Raw genomic sequence first — 24,657 nt, 5'->3', positions numbered from 1 at the left:
AGGTGAGTGCTGCATAAACGTTATGTGTTGTTTCAGCACTGAAGTGAGATTGAGCCACAGTTTTCCAAAAGTGCTCATGAAAATTCATGACAAAATATCTCTTGTCAGATTAGAACCTTGAGATTGGAATATCAGGAGCAGAGGCATTTATAAAAGCTGGGGTTTCGTCTTTGTAGATTTTCTCTAGAAGTCAGAGGAGTGAGGGGATTCAGTTGTTATCTTGAACAGGAATCCATCTGCACGCGCTCTAAGCCATTCCCTTGGAGAATCCTGTCCTACTCCACTGACTATAACTGAAGCCTACGGAAACTTAGGCTGAAGAGATCCCATTTTCAGTTGAAGAAGCGAGAATCATAGAATGGCCCAGGTTGGAAGGGACCTTAGGGATCATCTAATCCAACCTCCCTGTCATGGGCAGGGACGCCTCTCGACTAGATCAGGTTGCTCAAGACCTTGAACGCCTCAGAGGAGGAGGCATCCACAGCTTCTCTGAACAAGTTATTCCAAAGTCTTGGCACTCTCATACTGAAGAATTTTTTCCTAAGATCCAATCTAAATCTGTTTTCCTTTAACTTAAACCCATTTCACCTTTTCCTATCCATGGATGTTTTTGTAAAAAGACCCTCCCCAGCCTTCCTGTATGTTTCCTTCAGGTATTGGAAGGCTTCTCATGAAATTCTAAGTGAATTCTAGGAGTTGGTAAGATCCTGCATTCCCCAGCAGGAAGAGGAAGTTATGAAGAACATCCCCAAAGATTGAGACATCTTTGTAGACACTTTCTAATAAATAAAATAGTATTCTGGAACTTCACTGTGTAAAGCTGGAATTCCAGCTATCACGTTCAATCTTATAAAATATATTAGATAAAGTAGCAAGTAACAGAGAACACGAATACACCATTCTGCAGCACGGCTGCTACATGCTCAAGCATGTAGCAGTCACCTTCTTATGGTTTATCGTAACTGGACTGGAGAGCTGAGGTATGCTCATGTCAGCAGAGCTTGGGGAGCAGTGAGGGTATGTAAATGGGTGTCCAAGGTGAGAAAAAACCCTTATGTAGTGATGGTGGAAAACATTTTCTTTCAAGATTTATGGTAGGAGTGGGCTTTTGTGGGAATCGCCCCATTTTACTGTATGTGTCTGCTTGTGCTTTATAAAATCATAACAGGAGAAACTTGGATGAAGTTTTAAATTACAGTGAAGTGAAAAAAGTCATTATTGGGGCTGTCTTTTCAAATTTTGTAATTGTGTTTTCTTTGGGAAAGGTGAAAGGGAGAGTTGGGATGTGGTGGTTGGACCTATTGGGTACAGAGAAAGAGAGAACAAATAGGAGAGCAAGAAATTGGGTGTGAAATATATCAAGTGGCTGCTGAAACGGTATTCTATGAAGCATTTTTTTAACTTGGTGACATGAAATACTGCTGTTCATATTTAGCACTCACTCAAGAGAATTTATATAAATACAATTTGCTAAGTATATTCAGCATAAAAAGTGTGGGAGGGTTTTTAACTATGTCAAGGGCAGTAAGAAAGTTGAGAGTTCTCTCAGCAGAAATAAATGGGACTCATTTCTTTGAACAGGTATGATGATGCTATCCAGTTATATGATAGAATTTTACAGGAAGATTCAACTAACACAGTAAGTTTAAAAGATTTTTCTGGAGTGTGGTGATTTCTTGATGGAAATTGTCATAACATATTGTGTGCTTCAATGTGTGTCTGTTACTTTGTTTCCTTCAGTTTCTTAGAATAATAATCTATGTTGCCTTCCTTAGACAAACGAGACTCATTTCCCGATGAGAAGCATGTTGTAATACCTGCTGAAACACTGAATTTAGAAGACAGGATTATAAGTAGCAACTTTTCCAGCAGTCTTACTAGGGTTGAGGTTGGGCCTTTCAGCTTTTCCATTGAACCTGAATATTCAGTATTTAAAGAACCAATATAGTCTGCCGTGTGTCTTCTGTCTTCCTAATGCTTAATCTCACTTACAGATTAAATATGAATTCACTCAGGTAGTGCTTGAGTAGCAGTTATTTTGATTTATTGTCTGGGACATTTTACTAGCTTTTAAATTGGAATACTGTAATGCTTGCCAATCGTATAAAACAAAATAGGACACATCTTTTAAGTATTTTTGAGTACTTGTTGTGTAAGTGACCTTGAACTATTAGTTGCCAAAATGAAAGTCTGAGGAAACTTGTAGCAATATGTTTTCGTACATTCTTTCCCACAAGGATAAAGCTAGAAACATGAGGAAAATACGGAGTTCCCAATTTTTATATGTTGTGTTGTAAAGCCAGTTAATTATTGTTAATTGTTCCTTGTTTGAAGGTGTAATTTGCCTGTGTTACTTGCTTTCAAGGAACTGGTTCTCTTTATTGGATAAACCTCTATGTAAATGTAATACTTGGGCTATTGCAGATGTTTTGGTGGTCTCACGCAAACTTTCCTTGGTGCATTTTCTATCTCTGCCTTCTTTCAGTCAGCTGGTTTGATATCATCTGCTACTCAGGAGGGGGAAACCCACAGAAACACAGATAACTGGGTGTAACTAGGGTATGCCAAAGCTGGATATAGATAAAGTGCCATCGCTTCACTAAGAAAACCATTAAAAAAATCCGACGGAACAAATATGAAATCCCCAACAACCAAAAACCCACTTAAAACCACCAAACCAGAAAATGGTTTTCAAGGCAGTGCATTAATACCAAGTTAAGTACGTGGACGACAGTAACAGGTTAATGTCTGTGTCTTTTATCGGTGAAAGAACTCGTATATTTTGTGCAAGGCTAAAACCTTCTCTCGTTATTTCTTTGCTGTCCATAGAGCAGTACTAGTTCTGTGAGACAGATGTAGGCCATCTGCAGTTGTCCTTGGAAAATACATAGCGTGTTTGAGTAGAAGTTTGAGCACAAGGGTCATAGCTGTCTGCAGCAAATGTCGATGGATTTTACCAGTGCATGGCCCAAAGAGTTTCAGAGACATGAAGTCTTCAGAGTCATGTTAAAACAAGATGGAGCTCATCCGCAGTGGAGCCAGAAGAATAGGTCACCTAGGTGCGTGTTTTATGAGCTTTTGTTGAAGCCAGAGGAAAACGGAGCACCGTATTATGGTGACTTCTGTGAACCACAGATCTTTGACATGTGCATTTTTGGCGGTTTTACTCTTCAGCTGTCTCAACATGGCTAACGTCATCTGGGTGGTTTGCTGGGTAGTTATGTAGACCAAAAGTTTTAACTAAGTAATATGCTTGACTGTACCTGATTTGAATTTCCTCCTTACTAAAATCATAAAGATCTATAAAATGATAATATTTAGAAGCATAAGATGTAAGTATTACAACAGCTACATGATCTATTGCATTTCTAAAGATCTGAGGTTCCTTGCTGTATGACTACAGAGTAGGCTGGCTAAGCCTTGCATATGAAGAGTGAAAGTTAAATAGAAGGTTTTGATAAATTGTCCTGTGCAGATTTCTTTGTGTCTTTCACCTGTTAATTATTTCCATGCACACATGTGGCTGCTGTAGGAAAATAAATATTTTGAGATTTTAAAAAAGAAACTCTTGCTGAGTTTGTCTTGGCACTCACCTTGCCTTACAGCAGTTTCCTCTGGTTTGCTGACACATGGAGTTGCTTGTATACGGTAAAGGTTTGGGCAAGTGCTGTAGGTGAAACAGACATTTCTTCACAAGAATCATGTAAAAATCATCACCTGACAGGTTCAAATAGAAGCGTGGAATAAGCTTTTCTAAAAAATTACTTATTTTAGACAACTGCCAGACTTTTTCGTGATGAAGAATGAACTTTGAACTCAGATTAAGCAATGGACATTTACACTTCCGCCCAATGTTTTGTTGCATGCAAAACTCTGAAATCAAGATAACAGTAGTCATTTTATTTAGTTTCTTAGGACAGAATGCAAAATGCACACTTTTAAAAGGTGATCATCTCAACGTTTTATCTTGCTAGGAGGTTGCTTACTGAAAAAGATGACTCATTTGACAGTAGAGCAATGTTAATGTTGTCACTTCAGAGATCGTGTTTCGTTTTTCAAAGCATGGAGGTGTTGCGTAAGACTCTCTCCCTTCTGTAAGGAGTTTAATGAATGAAATGTGATTCCTGTGAAAAGCACAACTTGTGTGCCTTTTAATAGGGTAAGAATGGGAACCTTTTCCAGTCTTTTTCAGTTTGGTTGAATTGAAGATGTCTGAGAGCTGTGGCTGGCAGATCACTCTGTTACTAGGGCTGCATAATGTTTTCCATTTTAGGGACTTTGTTATTAATTGAAACTTACTGCAGCATCCAATTGAAAACCTTTATGCTGGTGTCAAACAGTGGCTGAGTTGTTTGTAGGTCTTCAGATAACATGCTTAGTCTGTTTCTCAAAGCAAAATAAGGGGGACACTGGTTTTTTTTAGGAGGCTTGGTAGAAAGGACTTTTTTGTTTGGTTTTGCTGTTAATAAATTTCATTGAGAAATCTTCATCCTGCTCTGCTTTGGAGGGAGGCCTTGGATACCAACAGGAAAAGAGCTCTTGGTAGAATGCAGCTTTTATTATGCTATGAGAAAAACACCCCAACTGTCTCAGCATTTGAAAATCTTCACTTCAAGTTCTCAGTAGAGCCTGGTGGAATTTTTATTAAATACATCTTAAAATCCCATTTGCTTTGAACGTGATCTACCTCAGGCTACAGAGACTGAGCAGGACTTCTTTGCAGTTGCTCCTCATGGCTGTGGGAAAGAGGCAGAAACTGGAGAGATTCCTTTCTTTTGTGAGTTGCACCCAGGTGACGAGCAGGAGAAGGAAAAAAAAATGTCCAAAAGGAACAGAGTAGAAAGAGAAGGAAGCAGAACTGTGAGGACTGAAAGAGAGAGAGGCAGGTAGTGGAGGATCTGGTCAGATGTAGGGGAACAACGGGCTCGTAGACTGGGTAGGAGATCAAAACAGAGGGATTTGTGTTACCATTTAAGTCTTAGATGGTGGTGGTTTTTTCTTCTGTAGAAATTTTTTTTAAAAATCACATTTTGCCTTTAGACACTGTGTTTTCTACTATCAGTAAACAGCTTTGAGACTTACTGGTGAAATGTCTCTTATTACCTGTAGTACCTGCTGTGTGTTAGTTCCATCAGTAACTGTTCTAGCTCGAACAGTGAAGGCATGTACCCTGTGAATGCTGCAAGTAACCAAACTTCTGGTTCTGCAAGATGAAATTTTTCTTCTTTCACTAAAGAAAACCCAGGTACACTTCAAATGTTTTGGACGTAAGGCTAAATGCTCGAGCATGCTACTTTAATAATGGCAGAATCTGCCTGCTCGTGAAATGCCTGGTAGTCTTCTGAAGTATGGAGTTACTGTTATGTGTATCCTTTGTAAATTCAGATAGTACGATGGCTAAACTATATATTTCTGCAGTATGAAATGTGATGCAACATGCGAACTCCAGGCATTTTTAAATTGCAAGTTGATCTTCACAGTGTTCTTGGTGTTTTTGTTAGTGGTCAGGATACTGCATTTAGGCTTATGTTTTCGATGGATTGCTTTTGTAAAATTCAGTAGAAGATTTGCATGAAATTGATACATCTGTATTTTCTATTTGATACGTAACTCCTCATTTCTTGGAGTGGGGCTCATAGGTAAGAACATTAACAAATGGTAGAAAATGTTTCTTTTTTTCTCTCATTTGTCCCACAGCAGCCATGTTGAGATGAAATAGTACTGACATTTTACGTATGGGGAGCAGATGGAGCTCTGCAAAATTATTTAGGACTTGGTTCCTAAGCAGGCAATTAAGTGTCTTATTTTGCTATTGATTTCAGTTCTATAATGAATATTAAATGAGGAATTTTGTAAACTGTGTATGTCTGCATCAGATTACGTTGAATGAATGTCTTTTTACATTACTTTACCCTGACAAAGATTCTACTTTTGAGCAGCAATTTGAATGTAGACCCGTCTTTTTAATTAGATAGATAAATGTTTTTGTCAGTTGAGCCTTTTTCAAGGTGGCCTGTCCACCTTGAGAAGAAGATTGATGATGAGAAAGGAAATTTTGTTCCTGTGTTCAAGACTTAGGTTGGTGCTTGACTCGCTCCACTGTCAACTTTGTGCACCTTCAGCATCTCTAGATTCTTCAACTCAACCATCAAGAAGATTGCAGAGCGCTTAGTCAGCACCAAGGGAAAGTGAGATAAGGCACAAAGTTCTGCCTTAATTCTAATCCACAGAAAATCCGATGTCTTTATTGGATAATTCTTCTACTGTTTTCCTTGCTGCTTTTTCTGCTAAGCTTTTAATACAATAAGAGACTGAATACGTTTGTTAGCTTAGGGCATGTGGATAATCTTATTAGCTTCATGGGTCCAGTAATATAGTTATGTGAGTGAGGAATTAAAAATAAGATTTTTCAGGACAAGATAATGTCTTGGGTCAAGCTGTTGTCTTTCAGGGTTCATAAAATACTTCACTAACAACTCTTGTTTATGGGAGGGGACAGGAACAAGTGTATGCATATGGTCACATTGAGTTACAATTTCCCATTCTGTTTTGAGATAATTTTTCTAGCCAAGCTGGACGTGTTTCAGGAGAGTCACAGGAGGTGGCTGAAGACATAAGGGAATCCAGATACTAGAAAGATTCAGAGCAAAATCTTAGTACTTGGTATCATGTAAATAGGCAGCAATTATGTATCATGAGTATCTCACTGAATATCTGAGTTCATTCTACCTAGCATCTCTTTCACTGTTCATAACTACCATCTTGACTGTATAGATGATTTGTATGTCCCCAGTTCTACATCTCTGCTAAATAAGAAGAGAATAATGAGCACTAAGTCTGAGCACTGGGTAATGTATCAAACTCTTAGGCCAAATGCATGTTTTCTAAAGTGCTAGGTCTTTGATAAAAACAAATTTAAAAATTCAAAGAATTTCTTTTTAAGATGCAAAATACAATTTAATCCAGAAGCAATTGTACAGACAGGAAATCGTTCCTTTCTATGAGGTGTCAGTCCCTGAAAATTCTCCTGCTAATACTTTATTTGCAACCATGAAACGCAGAACAATTGTAGGTATTCTCTCTTGGTAAGTTTTACTAATCAAAGGCAGAAATTGGTAAATGCTCAACACCTCACTTCATTTTGGCTTTACTTAATGCTAGTTAAAAATAGCCATGGCAAATGGAAGATTAGTTCTTGTGCCACATCGGGCATTATTAGCCTTGAAAGAAATACCTTAGAAAGATTCACTGTGTAATAAATATGGGACATACTGAAGTACCTTAGTTCATGTGATACTGATCACAGCATAAGTGTTTCTTTAAGATGGCATTTATCTTTTTGTTAAGAATACTGGATTTACAGAACCAGCCAGTAAGCATTGTAACATTATGCTTGACACTCTGGAAGACTGATAGGGGGAATTCCATCTCATAGGTTCTGCATGGTCGGACACTCCACATCTTGTTGCAGCGCTGAAAGATTTGTCTTCTCCTTTTAATTTAAGGTGGAAGGAGAAAGGAGATTTGCGTTCATTCTTGTATCAGTCTTGTTCTTAAAAGTGACATGAAGAACCAGAATGTCATGCTTGAACTTTATTTTTTATCTTTAGTAACGCAGTTGTTACAGGTATTCTGGTATGCTCTGTAGATTTCAAAATTATCACAAATCTTGCAGTTAAAAATAAGTTTCTTATGAATATTCCTAGTGGACTTGAAATTAATGATTGAACAGATTTTTACACCGCATTTTGCAGTTTTTTGGTATCTTACAATAGGTCCCCTAAAAATGAGCTTATATTTTCAAATGTGAGATTTTTACTAAAAAAGGAGTCTCTCTGATAAAGTGGTTGGTTGTGATTCGTGGTGGCAGCAGTTCTGCACAGTAAAAGTTTCTGTTTAATTTGATGGGAAGAAAAATTGATGCTGTGTGTGTAAATTGTCCTTAGTTATGCCACTTTCCTCAGGATGCTCAGTAGACATAGTGAGTGTGAGCCCCAGGGGCAAGAGAAATTAGAATAAGATTTAGAAGTTTACAGCACACAGAATGGCGCATGTCTTGGTTTTAGTGCAAGCCTTTTCAGGTATGTTTTTCTTAAAGCATTGGAGTAATTGAATTTCAACTTTTATATTTCATCTTAATTTTAAATAGTGTTTATGACTCAAAGAAAAGCTAGAAAGTCAAATGGGAGAGTAATATGTTAATACAGATAAAAGCAATAGTAGTTTGTTTTTGTGTAGTTGTTGTTTGGTCTGCCTTGTCATTCCTATGGAGTCACAGATCTGAATACTTCAGATCTGCTGAACGTTTTTTTGTATGTATAATGCATTCAAAATATTCATGTTATAATTTTATTTACGTGATGGAAGAATGATAGTAAATGCTTTAAAAACTCCCTACATTCTCACTGACTTCTTCCCAGCTGTTTTAAAAAGACTTTCAAAACTTCTGTGCTACTATGTGACATTTTGTTCATCCTCTGAGTGTCAGCACTGTTTTCAGTGGCTGAGCCTCTTTTTTGTAAACTAAGAGTCCTCTGTAAATAAACTTGTCCCGGCATTTTTGAAGGTTTATTTGAAAGTGAGGAGAGTGCAGATTTCAAGCCCAGATGCTGCTTTACTTTTGGTGCTAAGGAAGGTGGATAAACAATGAGGTTTTGTGTACTATTTTTCCTCAAATAAGAAACAAAAAGTGTAATTTTGAAGAGCTGTTGTGGGATTCAGTGCAGTTCAGAAGCAGATAAATTCTGTCAAATATATATGTAATTCATAAGTGCTACCATCAGAATATGTTAATTATGTCTAATCCTTTTAGCCTCATTATTTGATTGCATTAGATGACATGCTTGATATAGGTAGACATCAGTTTGTATTAGTGACTAGGAATAGTTCTAGCTTTTCATGAAAGGTTCCAGTTATTTATGTTACTTGAGAGTGCTGTGGTTCAGAAATAGAGCAGCCATAGAGAAAATCTGTTTCCAGAGACTTTTGGAGGACTGACTTGCATGCAATTGAAGGAGTTGCATTAGAAACAAAAAACGAGGGTGGTTTATATAGACTGTTCCTGTTTAGAAGTTAAAGTTGTCAGGTGCATAGACTAATTTTATATATTAAACAGGTTATTCTGGTTCTCAAGCAGTTTACTTTTGTTCAGTCTTTTGATTGTTTTTTCCTTCAAATTTTGAAAATAACAACTGAATTTTTAACCCAGAAAGTTACATTTGAAAGGAGATAATCTATTACCTGAACAAAACACTTCTGTCTTCTTAAAGGTGTAATTTGGTGATACACTCCTTTGACAGCACGCACCGTTACCGCTGCTTTCTGTTCTTTCACGTTCCAGGCTCGGTGAGGCAGGGCACTGGGCTGTAGGTAATACCAGCCTTGGGTAGGGTGTTTTTAACACTGCCCTGGTGTCCCCAGTGTAGCAAGGATGCTGACCTGCTTTACAAACTGCTTTGGGATCTCTTCATAAAGTACAATATAGAACAGTAGGTTTGAGTTGGGTTTGTTTTTTTGTTTGTTTTTTTTTGTTGAGTAAGAGTAGCAACACGATAAGCATGTGGGTTTATTACTTAAAAAATATTTAATTATGCTGTTATTTTAGAAAATCAAAGACAAAATAAAGAGTATGTATTATTGTTATTGTGATAAATGTGGTCAGCAGTTAAAATTTCCAGAGTCAGTTATGGCTTTTAGCTAAATGTCTCCCAGTAAAAGCAAATTGATGAAAGTAACTTCACAGGTTGCCATTTGTCAGAGAAGCAGTGGAAAGGAAAATGGTTGTGGGTAAACCTGCCACCCTGCCTGTTTTCTAATTTGTCTCCTGATTCTGCTGATGAATATTCTCTCTGCTTGTACCTTACATTTAGGCAAAAGAATGTTTTTTCCTCACTTGAGTTATTTTCAATGAATTTTCACTGAATATATGTTTGTGGGGAAGGTGAAGGGGATAAACTCAAAGGAGAGAATAAACCTATAGTTACTGTTGGAAGCATTTCTAGCTGTGTTGTTTGGTAGGTTGAACTAGTTTACTTAAATGTTACACTCTCCTCTTCCTCCGCAATAATTAATTTGTTCAAGTGCTGGTCAAAGAATAAGAATTTTTTTAAGTGAAGAATTATGTTTAAAATACTGTAAAAATACAGGAACTCTTGGGATACATGTGACTATGATCTTAGGAAGGTGCATCATGAAGAAACTGATTTCATAGCTACCTTAAGTTCAAAGATTAAAATAATTTAAGGTTTTGTTGAAGAGTTGTCCTTCCGTGTGCCTTCAAGTCTTCTGTAAGGTGATACGTGACTGTAACTGCTTTAGAAGGTGTGAAATGGGATAAGAGCTATGAGAGGAGTAAGCACTGGGACTCGGTTCCTGGAAAGTGTGCTTTTTTATTAATACTGCCTCCTGGAGAAATGGCGTAGAAGTGTGTGTGTGTACGCAGGGACACATCACGCACACCACACCATCTGTCTTCTCGTGTCTGACCACAGCGGCTGCGATGGCCCAGGAGAGCAGGGGTTAGAGGCGAGGCAGGAGGCTGAGGGCGTTGATTCCTTGAGGCACGTTAGGCTGGAATTTGGTTTTGCTTTCAGTCCGTCAGATTCGCGATCTGATGACTTTCAGGCTGTTCGACGTGTAGTGCTATGTGCTCCAAACTCTGTCAGTCTGCTGGGAAGATGTCCCTTGTTTTGGATTACACCTCAAGTGTATCTTTATTCACTGCTCCTAGAGGTCTGAAAACTGCTTTTAGAGCTCTATAACCATCATGCTTCAGAACCTGGAATATTGGGTTAAAGTACGGAATAATTAGCTATTAATATTCTGAGCATCTTTTCTCATGGTGGTCTTTAACAGCTGGTATGGTGTTCAGATTTAAAATACATTGTAATTATTACAACTTAGGTTTATATTTTTCATGGTGAAACACTTTTTCTACCCGCATATCGAAGTACTTTCCTCTGTTTTGCCATTGAAAAGGCTGTTTTGTGTTCCCTTTACTTTGAAGAGCCTACTTTGTGCTCCAGGAGTGTTGAGAGACTTATGAAATTGGTGGGTATTCAGCATTAATTAAAGATGGCATTCAGCACTCCCAACAAGAATCTCTAAAAATGGCTGAAAGACGTAGTTATCTTGTGGCAACCAAGATGCCTCCATGGGATTCTCTGAGACACACTCGCTATCTCTCCTCTATAGCCATGGATCTTGTGAATGACAAGGTGGGGGTCTTTGGAATAGCTGAAGATTAGCATCCCCCGCTGTTTTGCAATTATCAGAATCTGGACAGTCATTTATTTGAATGAAATAATGCATACAGTTTGTGCCTCCAAAGAAAAGCATATATAATGTGATTGTATTAAGAAGTTTTCAATCTCTGAATGGGATGTCATAGGGTATGTTTATAAACCTCAACCTGGCAGTTGCTCTGCAGTGGAATTCCACTGGTATTGAGACAATAATTTGCACAGTCAAATTGCTTTCTTTACAAAAACCCAGGGAATTATGAGACCCTAATCCTTTATTAATGTCAACCCATAGGCAGCAAGAAAGCGTAAGATTGCCATTCGAAAAGCCCAGGGGAAAAGTCTTGAGGCCATCCGAGAGCTGAATGAGTATCTGGAACAGTGAGTGTCTTACAAGAATGCACATTGTGCTTTGCTATTATGATAAATCTTTTTTAATTAAAATGGAATTTGCATTTGATTTACGCTTTTGCTTCCATGCTGGTCGTTTACAGAATCCCTTGCACATTCTTTCTTTTTTTTCCTTTTTACCTCTCTTGTCTTCTCTATACAGATTTGTTGGAGACCAAGAAGCTTGGCATGAACTTGCAGAACTTTACATCAATGAACATGAGTAAGTTGTTTGCTAAGTCCACATAAAAACTGTTAAATTGAAACCTACTCTGTGGAAGTCAAAGACCTCAGTGATCTGGTTTTGAAGGGCTGGTGTTAGAGTGTATGCCATCTCATTTCCAATATAACAGACATCAACAGGAAATGATTACCAGCCTTATTTGACTACCAAATGCTTTAAGAAGGCATTTGATTTTGAAACAGACACAGTTTACTTAGTTATCTGTATGTTTCAGTCATTTTTTTAAATCTGATACTTTGAAAGAAATTTTTTGAGTGTGGGAGAGAACAGCGCTTATTTCACATAATTTCATTCAAGTGATGTTTTTACTAGTTACAGATTTTAAATTCTTTACGTCTAAAATCACTTGATCACAGCAACTGATACTCTGATATTATTGTAGCCTACATCTGCAAGAACCTTCAGTAACCTTTACAAAACCACAAAACAGAACCTGGATCCAATGTTAGAGGCATCTGGTCGCCTGGGTACAAAACCCAATGCGATCAAGAATGCTGAATGTTGTAGTGACTTGCTTATTGGATATTTAATGTTTTTGTTAGCTTTTTTTTATTGCTGTAGTGACAGGAGGAAATCCCAGTGTGAGAGGATTAGCTCAAAGCCTTAGTGCAAGTTTTCTAATATCACAGCATTAATTCTAACCTCCACCCAAAGGCGTATCTTTTTTTTTTCCCCCTTTTCTTTAATTCTTCAGCCCGGCCTGAATTATATCACATTGTTTCCTTCTTTCCTTTCTGGAGAGTAGTAAAAGAATCAAATTCTCAAGGAAAAAAATAGCCTTTCTCACTGTGATGAAAAAATTGTTCCCCCATCACCTCTCCTTCCACCATATTCTCAAAGAAAATAATTATTAAACTCCTTCAAATGCTGACTTAAGGAATAATCTAGAATGTTGATACCCAGATTTCCATTTCTTTTGGGAAATTCACCAGCCACTTATCCAAGAAAATAGCTATTGGAAAAAAAAAAAAAGGTTAAAAAGATACTTAAGCTTGTCAAACCTGTCCATACGAAAATGACTGATAGAGTGGTGCAAACATACATATTCCATTACTGGTTTGTTGCGGGTTTTTTTGCTATAATCTTTTTTCACAAAATTGTGTAATAAAACCTGAGAAAGAAATTGCTTTTGCTTGTATTTGTCTTGGTCTGTAATTCCAATAAAAAATAATATGTAGAACTTTCTCCAGTTCATTGAAAAAAAATGACTGTGCTCACTGTACTTCTGTGGGCATCATTATTATTATTTTGACGATTAAATGGGGAAAAATTGGAATCTTGACTAAAGTGGAAATAGAAGTTAATTGTTTAAAAAAGGAAGTAATTGGCTTATTTTTTTCATCAGTGTCACAAATTTATTCTTGCTTGCGAAAACGCCATGCTGTTACTGCTGCCCATAAACACAATTTGGTGCACAAAGTTTGTGTGGTCCTTGGTTCATAGAATCATAGAATGGTTTGAGTTAGAAGGGACCTCAAAGATCATCTAGTTCCAACCCCCTGCCATGGCAGGGACACCTCCCTCTGCTGTGTTCTGGCATGAGGACTGCCGTTTACTTTTGGACAATAGATGGCTGTCCTTTTGTCTCCAGATTAATACTGGAAATACTTACGTGACTATCATAATGTGCACAAGGGAGAACCACAGTGTGTTCATTTTGAGAAATAAGGTTTTACAGACTAAGTGGTTTAATAGTGCCTCTTAATTGCTAAATTGCTTTTACTTGGATTTTAAATATCTGCCCACACTGTCATTGTAAACATTGCATCTCTGAATTTTGGAATCCTATCATGTAAGCACTGTGCAACTGTGCTGTCACATATCTGAAGAAGATGTAAATTCTGCAGAAAATACTATTACTTGAAAGATTATGATGGTAAGATTTTTATAATCTACATTTTGAGCTTGACTTCTTAATTCTTTCTGAAAGCTTTCCTTTCAAGAACAAGTACTAGCCTTTTTTTTTTGCAATGAGAAGTGGTTGCCCATTTGGACTGCTGTGATGCTGTTTGCATATATAGACTTGGACTGTTTGATTTTTTGAACTGTTCTTAGTACCTTTTTTTCAGTCTCACTTCTGTGTTGTGAGCAGCTAAAGTTAACCCACAGTGTCAGGGCTCTGGTCTCTGACTTTGTGAATCCTCAGGTAGCACAATTTTCTTGTAGAAAAAAAAGAACTAATTTATAGTCCAAGTTAAATGTCGTTTTATAGTACCTAATGCCTGTTTCTACTCATCACTCCTGTTGATAAGAAGTGGCACTTATTAATAAGAAATGAGTTCATTAAATGCTGTCCATGTTCCATATATACCTAGACTATTGAATTTTGATTATTTTTTACTATCTATGATGTAAAAATAGTCACTTGAGGTTTGAAACATCATTGAAAATTAAAACATTTTTTTTAACTGCAAATCCTGTGAAGTTATGGGGGGAAACTAAGGCTCCTTTTATTGTGCTGTAAGGAGACTGAAGGAAAGAGCTGTATGCCTTGTTTCATTTTGTCACTGGTTTTCACATTCCTCAGCTATGCAAAGGCAGCCTTCTGCTTAGAAGAGCTTATGATGACTAATCCACACAACCACTTATATTGTCAACAATATGCTGAAGTAAGTATTTTCAGAAAAAGCAATTATGTTTGAATACATACTCTGTTTTTATGTTACTGCAGTGGTGAAAATGGCATAAAAATGGTTTCTTTAGTTTTTCCCTAGGAGATTTAAGAGAGTACACAGAGAATGTTGACATCTCATAGAACCTAACGTGTTAAGAAAACTGTGTTTTCTTACTCAGTGTCACTAAGCTAAATATAAGAGTAAGGACAGGAATTATTGAAGATGAAAATTTGTTTCAAATGCACTGTTCTTGTTGAAGTGTTTATACACTTTCCAAATTAAGTGCATAAGAAGTTAAACTTTTCCACAACAATGCTACCTGGGAGGTTATGATATAGTGCCTGTTACTGTGGAGCCAGGTCTTGGAATCCACATGTGAAATTTTTCCTGAAAGAGCACTATGGGGAGAAAGAAGTTTTAGCTCAAGGTTTTTATCTGTTTGTGCTCTTTTTTCAGATTTTTTTTTTTCTAAATTATACAATTAACTGCCTAGAATGGATTTAATTTGTTTTGTCAGTGTGGGTAACATGGAGTAAACATCAAAACTTAAAAGTCAAAGTAGCTTTCTGGTAGAAAGACTTTGAAGCATATATTCCGGTATTTATGCCGCGGTTTTTTGCAGGTGAATAGGAAATGAAAGGCATTGCAGGTTTTTGTAGCAATAAATTAGTTGGATTAATGCCTGCTTTTTTCCTCCTATAGTTAAATACTTGTATATTGCAAAGAGCTTAGATTTCTCCTGAGCCAGTATTTGGCCTTTGGTAGGACACACCTGATTTGAAATATCATGTGACACAAACCTGAAGTGCAGTTTTACATTATCTGTGCTGCAAGAGTGAATGCCTGAGGTATGGATGACATGTGCAAGTTTCAGGAGCGTATTAATTTTTACAGGTTAAATACACTCAAGGGGGACTCGAAAACCTTGAGCTATCAAGAAAATATTTTGCACAAGCACTGAAGCTTAACAACAGAAATATGAGAGCTCTGTTTGGACTTTACATGGTAAGCATGATTGTATTTTTTTTCTGGATTTTGGGGTTTTTTTACTCCAAATACTTCTAAATGCAGTTTTCTACTCTACTTCAAAATGAGTCTTTAGCCTGCACAACATTGTTGGCTTGAATGTGGCCATGACTACAGTAACTATGGGTAGCAAGTACTGACACCAGTTCCTCAAGTTCTCCAAAGACACTGAGGCTTCTGTTGAAGATATTCCTTTAAATACTAGGCCTTAGATATTTTAAAACACCATTCTGAGGGTAAAACCAGAAAGGTTACATATATTACCTTTTTTTTATTTATATTGCTAGGTGACCTTTTTGTCTCTTGGGAAGGAGTTGGTTTACAGAGACAGATAACTGTGAGGCTTCCTGTAAATACTAGGCAATAGGAGCTTCCCTGCAAGGGCTTGTAGGAACCACCTTTAAAATTTAGAGAGACTTGGGCCTAATCTTAGCCCGTCTGCAGAGATTCTTGGTGACTGTATGTTCAAAAAGGATAAAAGACCGTCTCCTTGCTGTTCCTTGGGTCATTTAGCTTTCTGTAGGAAATTGGTTTATTGGCCTAAACTGGTTTTTAAGGTGTGTACACATAGACTTCTGCACTGATTCTGGAACTGGCCTGGGGGTTTATTATGGCCCATCTTGGCTTGTCCTCTGTTACATCTTCCCTCCTGCCTATTGCTTTCAGGTTGTAAAGTAGATTTAGAGCCTCTTATCTCTGATGGTGTGGCCAGAACCTTGAGCTAATATGACCCAAACACATGAGAAACTTTTTGCTTTGACGGTGCCTGAAAGTGGTACGCATAAACTCTGACGTGCACAATGCACGTTAATTACTGCAAAATTGTGTGTGCATTCTGTTACAGTTCTTCAGCTTTATGTGGCTGGCTGCTGTCGTGTTTCACTGGGTTGTTTTTGCAAACACAGCTTGCCATCACTGCTTCTATAGCTACCCTTTGGCTCCTCGTTTCTTTGTAATGCCGTTTCCAAGGTTTAGGGTAGGGTTTTGCCATGGCTGCTGCCTTTGTATTTGGCAGGCATGCCCAGCATTTCTAGTCCCCCAGCTGTGGTAAATTCTTCACAAGGCTTTCAGCTGTATCTGCCGGGGAAGTCGGTCAGTACTTCGTTGAATTCAGGAAACCAGAGAGAATGATGCCTCATCTTAGGACCCTGATGCTGTACTAAATCACAAATTCAATTCATACGAGCGTGGCTTCAGATAATCCATTCCTGGGTTTGTGGGAGCTGCTTCTTTAACAGTCCCACTCCTCTCTCATTTCAGGAGGTGGTTTCATGGAAATAGCTGTAAGGGAACGTCCTTTGAGTTTGAAGTATAGTATTCCTGTAGACATTTATTCCATGCTCCTTTTAAAAATCTTTGCTGGAGGTTCTGCATTGATGGCTGAGTGTGTTTGTGGTTCTTTGCATTCAAGTACTTTTGCACTCAGATATTCTGGGTGTATTAATGATTCCTTCCAAAGTGAATTTATTTATGTAAGCATAAAAGTCTCTGAGATGAGTGTGATTCTTAAGTAATCTTTTTATTTTTTCAGATGAAGGTGGGCATAGTTTATGTATAGAGTTTTACCTACTTTTAAAACGTATTTTCTGATGCCACAGGGAAGAATGCCATGTTTTTAACAGCAGTTTGGACACACAAGTGATCTATTTTCTGTCATGTTTGGTAACAAATTGAATGGGGAAAACTAATTCCTAACTCTCACTTTAGGAGAACAAATTGGATTAGCTGATCACATCCAAGTTTGGTTCCTAACTCGGTACACACTGAACTGGTTTAGTTTAGCTTTAATTATAACAAACAATTGTTTGAAAATTTAGCTAATTCATAATTGGATGTTGTCTAACAGTAAATGGTTTTACTTTTTCTCTTTTTCCGCTATTACTGTACGTGGGGCTCTGAATGCTAAGTCCCGAATGCCGTTTCAGTTTATTTCATGCACATATATTTTTATAATTACCATGGTTTTATTTTTGTTTCCTAGTCTGCCAGCCACATTGCTTCCAATCCAAAAGCAAGTGCAAAAATGAAAAAAGATAATATGAAATATGCCAGCTGGGCAGCTAACCAAATAAACAGAGCATACCAGGTTAGTACTTTGTTGTTTTATAATACTCTTAATATGCTCTGAAGTTCTTTTCTGTGCTTTCATCAACTGCTGTTCAAGAGGTTAGATGTGACGTGCAAATGAGCATAATTTGCTTCGACTTTTTACATTCTACTTGTGTTTGGTTTCCTGGATGCCTTATTTAATATAAGATTGATATTTTGCAGTTATTAATTAGTATTCTTTATTCCACTAGCTTCAAACAGGTTTTTCTTTTCTATCATTAACTGAGTGTAATGACCTTCAAGACTCAGTTCTGCAGCTAAGTATTTTAGTAAAACTTGGTGTGTCTTAATTCTTAGAGTGACTCGGTCATCTACATATATTTTACTAGAAAACAAACGGGTATTATAGAACTTTATCTTCTTCAGTTTATTTGACTTTTCAAAATTATATTTAATGGTGTTGCAAATAATTATCTTAGTAATTGTGACTGAAGTTGTTTTTGCAGTTTTGTAGGAAAATGCCTGTTGAATTGTGAAAATGCAGACTTTATAGTCCACAATCAAAGCTTACTGAAGTCATTAAGAGTCTTTTCAGCTATTTGAAAAGTTACGCATAAGCATCTCTATTTGCTTTTGTATTGTAATCCTCTATATTTTTTCTACATACAAAACAGGTTTTAGCTCATAGGTTCTGCTGTCTGTGCATCCCAAATGTAGCATGGCTATCTGACCCCCTTAGAGCTATTTTTTATAATCTGCCAATCAAAGTTTATGTATAATTAATCCCAAACATCAACATCGTACTGTCCAGGACTCCACAGAACTTTTTCTGAGGGAAAATGTTTGTATTAAATGCAAAGATTTATATACATGTAATGCTCCTTTTTCTCTGTAATATATGATAACAGAACCCAATATGTAATTTTTTTCTTGCTGCTCCTGTTTCACAGTTAATACTACCAAATGGCCTTTTGACCATCTCCATCCATTACGGAATTTAAATCAGGATTTTCTTTTGTGGCCAGTCCATGGCCAGGAGTGCCGCTCCTGGTAGCTGATGTGTTTTTGATGTTTTACAACTTCAAAGTATTTTTCATTTTCCCCTATAGCTTCTGACTGTGCTTCACAGTGAAGAATATTCTATCCCTGAGGACATAATTAAGCATTTTATACCTGTGTGCCTAAAGTTTATTTCTCTATTTTGATGTTTAAAGGACCTGACTGTTTTTCATTAGTAAACCATTTACCTGCTCATGACAGTAAGGGTTGTATGAATTGCCAGCTTGGTCTGATTTGCCATAAATAAGCAGATCTTCCTTTGGCTTCAGTATGTCTGACATTCCTGCAAGCGTAACATTGATGAAAAACCCAAGTATTGCAGGATTAAAATAGAAAAAAAAAGAAAAAAACCCCATTGAAACAAACAAACAAAGACGCCCCAAAACCATCTTGAAGAACAGAATACTCAGTGGGTTTACCACTTATAGAACAAAAGAGGTTTTAAAAGATGTGTGAGTTTTGAATGAAGACTATTATTCCATGTTTTACATCTTAGTAAAATGAACTGCTTAGATTAGAGGGGTTTTGAACACATGTTTTAAGTGAATATTATGACTGAAATTCCCAGTTCAAAGCACCAGCACTGACCTGTTCGCACTTCTGGGCAACAGCCCCTTTCAGGGTGCGTCAGGATGAAAATACAAACCCAGTGTTAGCTGTGGAATGGTGGCATACCAAGATTAATACCTAGAAATAAGTATCTACTAGTTCTAACTGTAAGGAAAGTTCAGTTATGAGAATTTGTAATTAATTGACTCACAGCCAAATAAGTTTGCCTTTTTTTTACTCCCCCCCTCCACGTGGCTTTCTGTTTACAACACAATATCTCTAACAGCATATGGCTTGTATTGGGAATATTGGTGATACTGGGGTTGTGTCTCTGTGTGGTTTTTTATTTTTTTGGGGGGGGGGCTGGGGATTTTTGTGTTGGGTTTGGTTTTTTTTTGCTGGGAAGTGCAATTCCACCATTTCTGTGAAGCTCTTTTCAATCCTGCATTAAACATATTTGGTTGATGCTTGTCGGAACAGATCACGTTAACACAACTAACGCATTTAAAACACGTTATGACTTCTTTGTGGCTTCATGCTTTTGTGATACGTTGCGTACTTCAGATGCTCTCTTTAGGTGTTTCGGACATAATGTGACAAACACGGTATCTGACTGGAATTGTGAGGGGGAATTAAACTATACATAAAATGTAAGTGCTCGAGATAGGATTTGGCAAGGAGATGACACTGACACCCCCTTCCCCCTCACAGAAGTACCACAAGGAAGAAAGTGGTTGAGTCGCCATCCCTGGAGGTGTTCAAAAAACATATAGATGTGGCAGTTGAGAATATGGTTTAGTCATCATGGTAGTGTTGGGTTGACGGTTGGACTTGATGATCTTGGAGATCTTTTCCAACAGTAGTGATTCTATGATTCTGCGATTCTGTGAGAAGCCCCAGTGACTACAGTTGGATGGGGCTGCCCCAGCCCAAGCCTGCTGAGCTCACTGGATGTCTGCAGAAGGATTTGGCACTTCTGTCACAGACTTACACCATCCAAGTGCTACAGCAGATGGGTTTGGCGATGTAGTAGGTGACCGTTTCCCCAGTGAGTCCATATTGATTTGTTTCTCCCTTCAGCGTCGTTAGCAGTTAGAAGTTGTCGTCTTTTGGACCTAGGGCTGAAACTGTGGTCTCATGTGCCAGTGGAAGCCCTTACAGCATTCCTCCATTGGTGGGGTGTTGTCTAGCCGAGTTTTAAGCTAGATGGTTGTATTTTCTCTGTAAATCCTCCCCACTTTCCTTGCAGTATCCAAAGTGCTTTGTAAAATGTAATAAGAACCTTAAGAGCCTGTTAAGTTTGGCATTAACTTGTTTTATTTGTTGGACCTTCTTATACTGTTAAGTGCATTTTTTTCCGGTAGTTGTGTTGTAGGGAATAAGATGCATTTAGATTTCTGACTTGGGTATCTAGATAAATGATACAATGTTGTGACTTTAAGAGATGGAGTTATTAATTAAAAAAATTACTCTGGAGCAATTGCCTTGCAGTGAGATCTTTCCCAATTTTCATTCTAGGTTTGGACTTGAATTACCAGCACTTTGCTCAGTAATTTTGGAAAACTGTCTTTATTTTTTCAAATTGAGCACTGGCTATATTTGATTTTTTTATTTTATATGCAGTTTACTTGAAATGTTTTTACTGTTCCCCATCTTTCAGTTTATTCTCTCATCCAGGCAGTTTGCTTTGGCGTTTGATTTTTGCTTTTCATGTGCATTCCTGTATGAAATCAGAGGAACTTTTTAGTTTATTGTCATTTAAAGAAAACAGCCTTTGGGTGTAAAAAGAAAACCTTGCTTTGCCCAAGATTGGGTACAGCAGTTTCTTTACAGGAAAACATGGTGATAAAGAATAGTTGAATTAAGTAACTCTGAAAAGCACAGATATTTGACGCTCCCATCAGTTTAATATATTTTATTTTAAAGTTAAACATGTAACCCACCCCGTGCTGATTTGTACTTCTCATCTGTGCCTAATCTAGGAGAAACGTAAACTTTTGCAGGGAGACAGAAAGGTTTTGTAGCGAGGGCTGCCGTGTGGAGGTGGAATTCTTGGCTGCTAACATATACTCTGGAACAAAAAGGTTGTTATAATCTAGACTACTTAAATTGACTGAGTGAAAAAGAAATTAAAAATTAATTTTAATGTTTTATTTCAGGTCTTAGAGTACTCATTATTCAAAGAATTATTGGTTTTATAAGTTTAATTCTACCTTTTTACTGGGAGACTGGATTATTCTCTCTGGGCAGACCCTGGCAAGAGCATGTATCTGCTCTGACTGAGGGCGTGAGTCACAGTTACTTTAACATCGAACCAAAATATGGCTTCCTAGTGCTCTTCAGTGAGGTAATGGGTTTAGCATGTCCTCTGGTAGAAACGTTTCAGCAGAGGCAGGCAAGTTTGATTAATGCTCACAGAAATCTTTAATGCAATCCTACTCGTAGTAATTTTCCAGATACACGCTTCTTGGGTACATTGCTAAATTCTTCTGTGTTAGCAATCCACATGTTATTTATGGGTCGGGGAGAGGTGATTTTGTTACAAACCATTTGGGAAACAGAAAATTAAATCATGATTTTAAGAACTGGATTCCGGCTCAATCAGTCAAATTGCTGTGTAATGGCAGAATAGACAAAATAATTGTTTGTCAGGGCAAATTTGAAGTGATTACATTTCCAAGTATACTTCTGTTTGCTATGACGCAGAGTTTGGTTTTATTTGTTCAGCTTAAAGTACCTGTCAGTATTACAAAGGCAACCACTCTTGAAATTAGCAAGTAACATTTTTTAAACTAATGTCTTATGTCAGTTCTGTTTTCAGTGCCCCTGAAGAGAAGTAAAATAAGTAAAATTCTTCTCATTTTGAAGCTTTCCTGTGCGTGCATTCTGTGTGTCTTGCCAGGCATGCTTTTGATCACAGTATATTCAGGCTTCTGTGCTTTTTATTGAAATCTCTGAATGCTTTGAATTTGAACCAGTTTCAGTCAAGAGGTTTGAGTTTTGTTTTTTCATTTACTTGTTTTTATGAAAAGTTTTGTACTCCACAAGTCTATTCTTGTTTAGTGTGAACAAAAAGAGGATATTGTATCGTCAGGACTAAGCAAAAGTCACTTCTCCTACCTGGGAGAGTGTTAAGAAATCCTTGGTTTTCCTCTGAAGCTGACTATTGAAGGTCGCTATGGAAACTGCACAACCTGAAGAATGGGTTTATACATATTACTTGAGTCAAAAAATAGTCCATCAGTTTCTCATCGGGAAATACGGAAGTGTGGTGTTTTCAGTATGCCTCTTATCTACGAAGTGTTGTCACAATAATAGCATTTCTTTCTATTTAATTGGAAATAGCTTCTCATTTACTGTGCCAAAAACTATTTTGTTAAGAACTCAGTAGTGATTGGGAATCCCAGTGTTGGATTGTAGCCTGGGGGTCAAAAGCAGGTTACCAGGTCCTGCAGCTTGTTGCTGGTGTGATATTACCTGAGTTTGATGACTTAATCTTTCTTAACAGGTCATGAAGAGTTTGCTAAATTAAGTTAATTACAAGAGAGAAGGGGCACATTATAAATCAAGGACTAACTATGCAAGACACCAGTGGTATTTGAAATGAAAAACATTAAATTGAAAATTTATTGAGTGTTTAGATGTTAACGTTTAGGTAGAGAATAGGCTATTTTACTAGCAGCAAGTTATAGTTACTGCTTCTGTAATTTCTTTACCACCCATCCCAACACCAAATGCAAAACTTTTTAGTGCAGGTGTATTAAAAACACTTGAGACTTTGATTTGCCCAAAGACCAACCTAGTCAATAAATTCACTGTATTAGATACGGCTGATGAGTGATGGGAATTGTCAGTACAGTTAGAAAAACCCTTTTGAGGACAGCGTCGGGTGATCAATGCCTTCTCCCTTTCGACCCCTTCCTGTCCCAGTCTTGGTTGCACATGTCTTGTGGAGTCTAAAGCCATAAATAGCGTTTATTAATCTGTATCTTTCTTTGTTATCAAGACAGACTTCATTTCAAATGGTCTCTGAAATTGCTGTCATTATAGTTGGTTACAATCAAATAAAAGGTCATTACTTACAGTTAATTTGAACCATAAAATATAATTATATGATGACTGCATTTATAGTAGATTTTGATAAGTAGTGCTTTCTTTGTCTTGCTTTAACAAAAATAGAAAATAGATTAGCTTCGGTAACAGGTCCAAGTCTTGCTACTATTTAAATTAGGAATATAATCTAATTTGGATCACATCAAAAAAATCAAGTCTGAAATAAAAAATACATTGAAGTTTACAGAGCAAACAAAGCACCAGGAAGATCTCTGTTTGGATACACATTAAATTTTAAAGCGGAATATTTCTTAGTGCTGAATATTCGAATTGAGAGCAAATGAGTGAAATTACAGAGTTCTGTTGTATTTTTCACTCTTGGTTAAAGGAAGAGCGATATAGCTCGTATTCTGGTAAAAACTATGAGTTTTAGTGAACCAATAAAGAAGCTGTGCTATTCAGTTTGTGGTAAATAGAGTTACTTTTTGGTACTTAATGTTTAGAACTGTTATTTGCACAAGTCTATGCACAGAATTTCTGGTATTATGACAAGTAACAATCCTTTTTCGTTGTTTAGTTTGCAGGTCGCAGTAAAAAAGAAACTAAATACTCTTTGAAGGCAGTGGAAGACATGCTGGAGACCCTGCAAATCACTCAGTCTTAGGTTTGCGCAGAGATCCAATATTAAATATTCCAATAGCATGTTCAGGCTATAATGACCTATGGGTTACGTTACTCTAATGCTGTTAAAAGTTAATTTTGTACTGATTAACGTGCTATCTAAAATATTGTTTTATGAAAAATAAAATGCCTATTTATTGCTGCTATGATAAATGTGGTGAATGCCCACTGAAATGAATAACTTACCCACACAGACAGCATTAAGAACTGACGTGTGCTGCACATCAGTGTCTTCAGATTTTTGTATCTACAGTACCTGCTTTCAAGCCGTAATTTGTAGAAATAAACTTGTTAAATGATTAAAAAAATCACAGTGATTTATTGGACTTGCAAATGGAAATTGCAGATTTATATCTGCAGATGCATAACATATTAGAAAATCTTACCTTATTTGCATATTTAAGAAAAAAAATGCTACGGATGTACACTTTCTGGTAAATGCTTACCATAAAGCAAGGAGTGATTACGAATACACTTTATTAGAAAAAAGTTGATGTTAATGGTTTTATTAATGAGTTGATATCCAGTACTGTAGAATCAGTGAATACTAACATACTTTGCATCAGAGGTGCCCTTGTAGTAGCTTGAGGCCAAAGACATTCTTCTCTGTGGCTTTGTGAGCAAATGCTTCCATATCCATATCGCTCTTCAGTCAGCATATGCATACGCACTTTTTGTTATTCCTGTGTTTCCTTTGCTCTACACACATTCTGCATCATGAATTTCAGAACCATTAGAATGCAGGGCTGCA

At 37.2% G+C, this 24,657-nt stretch overlaps 1 protein-coding gene across 1 annotated transcript in view; it reads left to right on the top strand.

Annotated features, from left to right (window-relative positions):
- EMC2 (ER membrane protein complex subunit 2) overlaps nucleotides 1-24,214 on the top strand; it is a gene marked incomplete at its 5' end in the record, with an annotated part of 29,313 nt that extends 5,099 nt beyond the window's left edge. Inside the window, 7 exons of the mRNA XM_009864932.1 lie at nucleotides 1,582-1,639; nucleotides 11,536-11,621; nucleotides 11,794-11,853; nucleotides 14,402-14,483; nucleotides 15,384-15,494; nucleotides 17,497-17,601; nucleotides 23,803-24,214. Coding sequence (XP_009863234.1) covers nucleotides 1,582-1,639; nucleotides 11,536-11,621; nucleotides 11,794-11,853; nucleotides 14,402-14,483; nucleotides 15,384-15,494; nucleotides 17,497-17,601; nucleotides 23,803-23,889 — 589 coding nt within the window. The remainder of the gene's footprint in view (nucleotides 1-1,581; nucleotides 1,640-11,535; nucleotides 11,622-11,793; nucleotides 11,854-14,401; nucleotides 14,484-15,383; nucleotides 15,495-17,496; nucleotides 17,602-23,802) is intronic.
- Nucleotides 24,215-24,657: the final 443 nt, after the last annotated feature.

Source organism: Apaloderma vittatum, unplaced genomic scaffold (genome assembly GCF_000703405.1).
Source record: "Apaloderma vittatum isolate BGI_N311 unplaced genomic scaffold, ASM70340v1 scaffold9532, whole genome shotgun sequence".
NCBI lineage: Eukaryota > Metazoa > Chordata > Aves > Trogoniformes > Trogonidae > Apaloderma > Apaloderma vittatum.
Note: the sequence above shows the minus strand (reverse complement) of the source record. Positions and strands in the feature narration are given on the sequence as shown.